Raw genomic sequence first — 10,000 nt, forward strand, 5'->3', positions numbered from 1 at the left:
AGACACGACGACGATGCTGCCCTTTCCGACTTTCTTGCTTCCTTGATGGACTTTACTCCTACCGTAATTGCTTTGTTCTACTTAGTATCGTTTTTTGTTCGTCAATTCTTTGTTTTTCAATGATTTTCGCTCAATTTTTTCATGAGATTGTTGCAATTGTATTTTTAGGTTCCTGACGAATTGGTGGAGCATTATCTCGCTAAAAGCGGTTTTCAATGTCCCGATGTTCGATTGTAGGTATTCTTTTTCATGTTGTTTTCTTACAAAATGCTAAATTAGTTGTCACTTTGAGATGAGATGAGTATTGTTTTAAACTTTTTTAATGTATGAACAGTGTGCGTTTCACTATTAAGGTTAGTAAAAGGTTGACGTTTGAAAGTAAATCTGTTTAGTTTGGTTTATGCTTATTTTGAAACGCATATTGTTAAGCTAGAAATAATTTATGACGATCACTTTTCACGCTTTAGAAGAGGTAAATTTATTTGTTGATGTGAATTGGCATAGGAAATAGGATAGTGTATTGATAATGTCAAATTGACGCTTTAAATGGACATGTTGGATTGACTTATATCATAGCAATCTTGAAATTCTGTTCAATTATTGTTTTGTTTAGAATTTCATAGGGCTTGGCGTCAGTCAATATTTAGCTTAATGCACAACCAACAGTGCACCCTCAGTAGTGCTGTTTATATAGCATAAAAACCCCATCTCCATGAGTTTTGTTAAGATTTGAGGGGTAAACTGCCCAGTTATAGCAGTTATATTGATTGAACAGCTACAAGTAAAACAAATTTTTTCCCTTCTTGTTGTTTCTGTATGAATTGCTGAGTTCTGACCTTTTTCCAGGATTAGACTTGTTGCTGTTGCTACTCAAAAGTTTATAACAGAGGTTGCCACAGATTCTCTGCAGTATGTTTCTTGCTCTTTTCATCTTGCTGTGATATCTTTTAAATTATAACTTAATTAGTGTAGCTAATTTGTGTGGTGGAATCCAAATATCGTGCATGTTGAATGAAGTCTTTGAATAATGTGAGTTGAGTTGTATGAGTAACATTTCTGTATTCAGCTTGTGAAATTCTCCTTCGCAGTTATTAAAACTGGGATTATTTTTGCCATATAATTTTATTGGAGGTATTTAAACCAGGGGTTATTGGTGCCGTATAATTTTATTGGAGGTTACTGTTGTATGAAGCAGGCTGTGGCCTGAGTGCTTTTTCGTTTTGTTCTGCCCTTTTCGAAATAGCATGTCTACTAGTCTTCAATACCTTTGGATCTTTGGAATGCAATGAAAAGACCTACAGTTGCTTCTTGCTACTGTTATTAATGAGTTGATTTATTTATTAGTTGTTACTTCTTGATATAAAAGTTAGGTAGAATTAGATGATCAACCATAGTCTGGTTATTGGTGAGAAACTATTGTTTCATTAGGCCCTCAAAGTTTGTGACCTTATGCTGAGGCCATTTGTGTCAGTGTGCCTCTTGATATATGATGCCTTCGGAATTTGAAATCTATGAAGAACATCAATAAATAAATGAATTTCAACCCAAAGTTGTTAAAATCAGGATTCTACTTAAAATCGTTTAGAGAGGTAGAATCGAATCATAGAATCGTACGATTCTACAAATAAACTAGAATATATTAAAAATATCTAGTTTCTTATCATTATTATCCATTTTCAAAGTTTAAATTTATGAATTAAAGTTTCTTTGACTTTATTTTTAAGAATATAACAAAAGCTTTTTAATAATTAGTTTAAATCTTCATAGCGATTAAGAAATTTATTTTTTAAAAGTTTTCATTATGGAACATTTAAAATTTATGTGTATATGTAAAAGAGATTAGTAAAAGATGGTACATAAGAAAAATTAGCAATAATTGATACTAAATTTATAGAATCGGATCGTTAAATCGTAGGATCATAGAATCGTGTTATCATTCTACCTCTAAAAATTTTATTCCAACTAGAATCATAAGATTCTACTACTTTAAGATTCTAGCTACGATTCAAATTGCTAGCTTGATTTTGGATCGTAAAATTGTAGAATCGTAGATCAAAATCACGATTTTAACAACAATGTTTCAACCCCAACTTTGACTTCTAATATCTTTTATTATATATTTTTTTTAAAAATAAAAAATTATTATTGAAAATTTTTGGTCAAAGTTGTTATGATTGGTACCCAAAACCCTTGGTATGAAGTAGATTGGGACGAGGGAGTGTTACATAATAGCTACACGACTAAAGGAACAGAAACCCATGTTTGTGTTTTTACAGAGGTTATTTCCAATGAAATGTGAAACAAAGTAATGTGTTGGCTAAATGTCACTTGTCATTGCATATGTTATAATGCTTTATAGTTTTTTTTTTATTTTTTTATTGAAGCATTTTTATTAGGTCTTTGATGATGACAATTATACATACTTTGACACACAAATGCAGGCACTGTAAAGCAAGACAATCATCTGTGATCAAAGACAAAAGAGATAAGCAACAAAAGGTATGTTGATGCTTATTGTTATTTCGCAAATGGGCTTGTGATGCCCCCTCCTCTCCTCGCAGACAAACTTATAGGGTGTTATGGTGGTGGAATGGTAGAAAACGACATTAATATTTCCTTGTGCTTCTGTAATAGGACAAGCGTCTTGTGTTGACTATGGAAGATCTCTCAAGAGCTCTGAAAGAGGTAAATAAATCTTGCTTTGCAATGCTTTTAAATGATCTTTTAACTTAAGTATTATGGACAAGAACTAAGATTGCGGGCTGATGTCTTGTGAATATAGTCATAGTCAATGTTTGATGATTATCTCTTAAACTTCTTTAAAGATCTAGTTAGCCAACCAATGTTAACTCCTTTTTTGTCATTGTTATTTTAAAATTAGAATAAAATTCAATTAATATTTCAATAAAATATAAATTTGATTAGTTAAGGAAAAAGTTTTATTGGGTTATTATTAGACCAATGCTATTCTATGGATTAATATGTTAGGCTTTTAGTAAGGAAATTTGTAGGAAGATGAGAGTAGCATAAATGTGAATGTTTATTTTGATAAGTCGACATATCGTGAGGGATAAAACTCAAAAATGAAAATGTTAGAAGGGGTTTAGGAGTCGCAAATATTGAATTAAAGATGAAAGAAAATCCCTTAAGATGATTTAGACGTATTCATTAATGTTATACAAAGGAAGATAGAAAGTTGCAACTCAAAAAGAGAGCGAGAAAGACCAAATATGATTTGGAGGGCAATGTATAAAGTATTTAAATGTTTTGATCGAGATGGTAGAAAACAAAATGAGTGAAGAAGACTTTGACATTGGACGACCAATGAAAATCATATATTGGTTCATGAAGCATACCTCAATATTTTGGGAGAAGACTTTGACATTGTTGTATTACAATTAGTTGATTTTGGGTTTTTCTTCTCCAACTGAAGTCGGGTTGGAATCATTAGATGATTATTGTTTCTTCCATCTGTTAGATATTCATATTAGAGGGAATTTGTGAATGAAAACGGAATTTATTGGAATATATCTTTAGTGTGTCAACACATATGAGTTTGGTTGGATGATTAGGGAAACATAGGTATTGTCTACTCAAGGGATGAAAAAAGTTTTGTTTGAACCGCAAAGCAAATCGGACAAAACCGTAGTGTTAGTATTTAGTTTGTTCTACAATCTAAAGGTTCGTGCCTGATTTTTTTTTTCTCAGACTAGACCATATCATAAACTGTACTATTACCAAAAATTATAATTTTTTCAATAAAAATTGGTCCCTACCTAGATATTTCTAGATGTAGTTATTTTTCTTGTAATGTATACGTGAATGATATTGATGCAATCAACTAATTATAAATTATCATATTTGGTGATTATAGGTGCAAAATTTATGCATAAACATATTAATTTACAAAAAAAAAATATAAAATATAAAAAAATTAGTGATTTAAATGGTCATGTTTGGTGTGGAAAATTTTGAGACTAGAATTTTCAGTTTGGTCTAATTTTACTGTCAGACCAAACCAAAATAAACTGTGTGCACCCTTAGTTTACATAGATGCATACTTAATATTTATTTGGGAGTTGGGATGATATTTTAGAGGTTGAAATCAAGGAACTTCGTTCATTTAAGATACTTAAATGCATTGAAGTCTGGTTATTTTTTGTTTCCCAAAAATAATGAGCTACCTCAAAAAGCACAATGGCTGGAGCATTGCTTATATCAAGGGCATTTTGAATTCCCTAACTTCTCTTGTATAGCTTATCACATACATTTTGTTTATAATTGATTGATATTTTCATCATAAGCCCAACTAGTCTTGCGTGGACCAATTAAGTTCCTATAAAAGGCTTGGACAAGTTCATGCATTAAGATGTATACTAAATTTCCCTCTCAATTGAGGTTTGTTGTTTAGTGTTCTTGATGTTTTGATATGTGTTTATATTTTTTTATTAAACTAGCTTTTAAGAGATGTGTTTAGATTTTAGAGGCTTAATATTGGTAATTGAAGTACTAGTAGTCAACTAATTCATCAAATCTAAATTATTTGATCCATTTATGACAAATTTAATGGTCATGCTTATACTTCTCCAACACTCTCATTTTCTTTACAAAATGCATTCTAATACATTACCATTTGAATATGTGGTATTAGTTGGTAATGTAAAATTGTGAAAAAAAACTTTTTTATGATCAAACGTTTATTGCCATGGGAATGACATAATACATATCATGAAAATTTATACTACAATTCATTTTCATTTCCACAATTTAGTACCGATTGCCAAACAGGCCGCTAAAGTACTAGTGAATGTTTATAGTTATTGAGGATTAACTTAAATGGGAAGTTTGGTACGTGGGAATGAGAATTTAAGGATAGAACGGTGGGATTGAGATTGGAAATTAATTGTTGGGAATTGTTAAAATATAACTCAATCCCTTGTTTGGTATATTGATGGGAATAATTTGAAAATTGTAATATTTCTTGTTTGATAGGTGAGAAGGGGATTGGTAATAAAATAACAATGTACCAATTTACCGTTTCTAAAAATAATTTAAGAATTGTAATATTTTATGCTTGGTTTGTGAAATTTACCAATTTACAATGGTATAAATTTCTTTTAACATTTTTAACCGAATTTCCACCCCTCTAATACCCCCCGATAATAATGTGATGCGAATCGACCAAAAGTTTAACCCGTTCCCAAACTTAGTTTTAGTCTCATTTTCATGGACCAAACATGGGATATCCACATTTTAGGATTTTTGATCTCATTTCCATCCTCTACTTCCTTTTTACCAAACACACCCGCAATGTCATCCCTACAAATATTGGTTGTATATTCTTGTGATGTTTCAAATATGTTTATTATCACTAACAAGGGGAATGTTGTAAATATTTGACCCCAATCCCGTCTAGGTGGAGCCTTGGGAATGAGTTGCTCCATCTTCATAATCGGGGGAGGGGTTATTTAAGAAAGGGAATTCTGCTACAAGTACTAGAAACAACCAGTCCCCTAATTAAAACCTTATCTCCATTTTTCATTATCTTCACCTTTTGTCATTTTCTTTGGTAATTTAACTTACCCCATATTATTGGAATTAAGGTTTTGACATTGTTTTATATATGTGACTTATTCATTATTTTAATCCATATAGGATTTCTTTTCCTTGTTTTCTAAATTTTGATCTTAATTTTGCACTGTTGTTCTTCAATTATTCTGTATATATACGAAATTCTTTTACCCATTCTTTCTTATTTGTACGATGTATCAGGAAAAATTCTCTTAAAATAGATTTGTTCTTTCACTGAGTGACTTCTTTAAGATCTCTCATTATAGTAAAAAGTGTATATTTGTAGCTTTGAAAGGCACAAATTGGTACATTGCTTTCGTGGTTATTTTTCACGTTCATTTTCGACTAACCCATGATTGCATAAATGATACATCAACTCCAACTTCACATAAATGGAAGTCTGCATTAATTCTTGGGCCAATTTCCTAAAGTTTGTTATAATATAAAGGATTAATTGCCAACTACAGCCTTGAAATTTAGGCCTTTAACAAAACATAGCCGCACATTTTTTTTTGCGAACAATCTTCAAATTAATAAACACGAAATTGATATAGCCACTTCACCGGATTCAAGTGAGATGACCTGCTAAATGATCGTTCACCAAGGTAATGACCATTGACTTTCAATAGATTTCAATAATCTAACCTAATTATCGAATTACCCCCTATTAAACCCTTCTTCCCTAACCTCTCTCTACCCTTCCCAATCACCACCATTGCCCCACCCCAACACCAAATTCCTCTAAACTTTATCAAACTATCTTTTTACTTAAATCCTGTGACAAATCAAAACTCGATTGTTGGTCAAGCAACGGTCCAAGAGCTCCTTGGTTGAGATTTTGAACACCATTGCCAATATCAGTACTTCCCCCGACTTCCACTGCACCTACACTCCTAAGAAGTTCATCAAGGTTCTTACTACTTAAAGGTTTCCCCAAATTTCCCAACTGATTTTGAACCTCATCAAGGGTAAGGCTATACAACGACCCTTGTCTAGAAAGAGATAGAATCTTTATTACTGAAGAATCACCTACACCACCATGAGATCCCATTGTTTGTGTACCCATTCAAATCACACATTAGTTAAACTTACTAATATGATATCTACAAACATCAATATCTGTATGCACCCGTAAATTACAAAAACCCACAACCTCAGATGTCTCTATCTCAAATATTTACCCAATTTACTTGATAAACTATTTAAGTGCAATACAAGAAAAACCCTTTTTTCTTCTCGAATCTCACATATACAACAATTCTTGGTCAATGGCATTCTTCAATTGCTCTTCAATTTGGGGCAGCGAAAGATATGGTTTTAGTATTTTTAGGGTTTTTTGTTATTATTAGATTTCTGAAATTACTTGAGTAGCATCAAGTGTTAATACCAAATTCACATCATGGGTATAATTTATGAAGTGGATATCGAAACCAATATATTAGAAAGTATGGACAGCGTTGTTACCTGGAATGACATTCGGTTAGGAACAAGGAATGGGAATGGGAACAAGGAACGCAACCTTGATTGACTCGGGAACGATTGTGTACAAGAAACATTATGTATAGAAAATATATTTGAAAACAAAATTAAATTAATATGATTTTTTTGCGTTAAGAAATTGTTTTGAAGTGGAAGTTTTTTGGTTTTCTAGGTTTTATCTTGTTTTTCCTCCCTTCTTTATTCTTTAATTTGTAAATGAAGGCCAAAATACTTTTTGGAAAAGGTCTTCCACACCGGGACGTCACCTTGATCGATTTGGGTCGCGTTTTGTGGTGATTGGGGACAAACGTTCCCCGATCGCGGAACGTGACTATGTTCCACGTTCCATGTAACTATGATGGACGTTGATGCTGGAATTGAAGGTCAGTTTGTTTTGCCTACAAAATTTGTTAGGAATTTGATTGGGGTTTTTTGAATAAAAAATGGTGACTAAAAGAGACAAAGAAGATGGGCTTGGAGTTTTGTCAGATTTTAAGGGGGTTGTTAGTGGTAGTAATGGTAGTGGTGGTGTTGGGGTGGGGGAATGGTGTTGATTGGGGAGGAGTAGAGAGAGGTTGGGAAAGAAGGGTTTAATCGGAAGTAATTGGGTAATTAGGTTAAGTTAATGAATTTTATTGAAAGTCAAAGGTGATTACCTTGGTTAACGGTCATTTAGCACGTCATCTCACCTGAATCCGGTGAAGTGGCTATATGGATGTCGTGTTTATTTATTTGAAGGTTGTTCGCAAAAAAAAAAACTTTGAGGTTGTTTTTTGTAAAAGGCCTAAACTTTAAGGTTGTAGTTGGCAATTAATTCTAATATAAAACCAAAAAACTATAAATTTTTGGACAAATAAATGGTGCATCATTTTAAGGAAATTAGAGCTTTTCGATATTGATGGATCATTTGGTTTGTTGCAAGGACAAGGAAAGGAATATACAAAACGAAACGAAGGGAATTTTGGAAAACCTTGTAAATTCCCCGTATGCTTTATAGCTAAGACAGAAGTACACATTTTTCAAAAAAACCATACCCTTAGGCCTGAAATGCTCTTCTGTTATCTCTACACATATGCATTACCTAACTCGCATTAATCAAATCTACAAAAGAAAAACATTATTGGATGTTTATCATCGTACCTTGTATATCCTATTCATAGAGGGGATGAGAGGAAGATGACATACCATACCCTTTCAAAGGAGGTTGCAGTGAAAGAGGCCTTTAGCTTGGGAAAGACCTGTCTAAATGTTAAAAGGAGTCGAGGCATTCTTGTATCATCAACTAACACTAGGATGGATTAAACCATTTCTTTTTGTTGTTTTGGTGGCATTGTGATAGTTGCGTCTAAATGCAATGTGTTAATAAAATCTATTGACAGAAGGGCTAACGAGTTTGGTTTACACTCTTCTACTGCTGTTCTTCAGTACTTTACTTTTTTTTTTTTCTTTTGCTAAAGCTTAAGCTAGGGTTGACTCTTTTGTTGAGCATTTAGTATATGGCATTCCGACCCACCTTTCTTTCTAAACCTTTACTGGGTGACTCAATGAGATCTGAAATTTGTGATCAATATAAGTTATTACAGTCTCGTTCATGATTTGTTTCATTTTTCATTGGAGGAAACTTTGATATTTGGTTGAAGTTTGTTGCAATTTTCTTTGATATTGGTCATTGTGTACGGTTTAGTTTGTTTGAAGGCCCTACCTAGCAAAGTGCCAAGGACCCTTAGAATCTTGCAGTTTGTCCAAATATTCTAACATCTAAAGCATTTTTTAAGAACATGCTATGTATGAAACAATGAATGGCGCTAGTGCCATCTGATGGATGAAGGGAATAGCTTCTGAGACATAAGATATAGCTCATGCCTTTATTTTTTTTTCTATGAAAGGTGTTCCTGGTATCCCTCTGGCCGTAGGATTCAAAATTTTCTTTGTTTTAGGCTTTCCAATATGCGTAGACTGGGCTTGTGTATAGAATACAAAGATTTCCTGTTCTCCCCACTGTAGTTCCATTTTAACCTTTGTGATTAAAAACTTCTTACTCTGGCTGAATTTCTTTTGCTACCTTTTACATGTATTACTTGCTTTTCTTTTGTCAGTTTATTTGAATCTTTGTCCTGGTCCTAGGTTCTTGTTGTGTGCTTTTTTGTGATTGCCTTTAATCTCTACTTTATACTTCCTCCAAACTACGTAACAGATTTTGGTATCATTCATCATTGCGATGATGTATAATAAAATATGTAAGGAAAAATTGCTCACAAGAATCTCATCTTTTAACCATTTTCCTACAATGGTTATTTTGCCAATAGAAAAGAAAAAAAGAGTTGAAACAAAACCTAAAAAAGAAAATTAAAAATTAACTGTTCAAATCGATGCCATTAAATCCTTCTTGCCTCCTTTTTCATTTATGGTAAAGTAAGTTTCTCTTGATTCTCCATCAAAACCTTATTGTTATTCTACTTTGTAGATAAAGGCTAATAGATATTTGCTTTATTAGACTAATAAATATTGACCATCATAATCGTGTGGTAATTTTTGTGACAACATGAGATTTTAAATAAATTAGATGTGATTGAAATGTTATTCTTCCTAAAATGTTGGACTTTAATTGAGTCTTGTATGGTTGAATTACTAATGAATTAGTCTTGCATGGTCTTGTATGGACTTTATTGGTGGAGGCAAGTTATTGTAATTGTGCAACTTAATCATGGTAGCCTTAATTTGAACTTATCGCAATATATCGAAACGTATTTTACTCAACTTTGTTTAAACAAGTTATTGTAATTGTGTAATTTAAGTCTGTTGGGGAAGACAATAGCCAAGGGGTTGTCATAAAATTTGTCTCGAAGTGGGGGAAAGGTAAAGGTCATATCGCTAGTAGGAAAGAGAAAGTGGGCAGTAATGGAGGAGCGGAGGATAAGGAGTGGCAGTGGGAGGAGGGATGGCAGTAGGG

The 10,000-nt window shown here is 32.7% G+C and overlaps 1 protein-coding gene across 3 annotated transcripts in view; it reads left to right on the plus strand.

The window, feature by feature from the left end:
- The window catches only part of LOC130803868 (transcription initiation factor TFIID subunit 10), a 12,617-nt gene that overhangs the window by 258 nt on the left and 2,359 nt on the right, over positions 1-10,000 (plus strand). For all 3 annotated transcript variants that reach the window (XR_009039952.1, XM_057668079.1, XM_057668080.1), the window contains exons 1-5: positions 1-63; positions 169-233; positions 847-909; positions 2,442-2,499; positions 2,635-2,685. The exon at positions 1-63 is cut by the window's left edge. Coding sequence is in view for 2 of the 3 variants with exons in the window: in XM_057668079.1 (XP_057524062.1) it covers positions 1-63; positions 169-233; positions 847-909; positions 2,442-2,499; positions 2,635-2,685 (300 nt within the window). In the remaining variant the exon portion in view is untranslated. The remainder of the gene's footprint in view (positions 64-168; positions 234-846; positions 910-2,441; positions 2,500-2,634; positions 2,686-10,000) is intronic.

Source organism: Amaranthus tricolor, chromosome 17, assembly GCF_026212465.1.
Source record: "Amaranthus tricolor cultivar Red isolate AtriRed21 chromosome 17, ASM2621246v1, whole genome shotgun sequence".
Taxonomy (NCBI): Eukaryota; Viridiplantae; Streptophyta; class Magnoliopsida; order Caryophyllales; family Amaranthaceae; genus Amaranthus; species Amaranthus tricolor.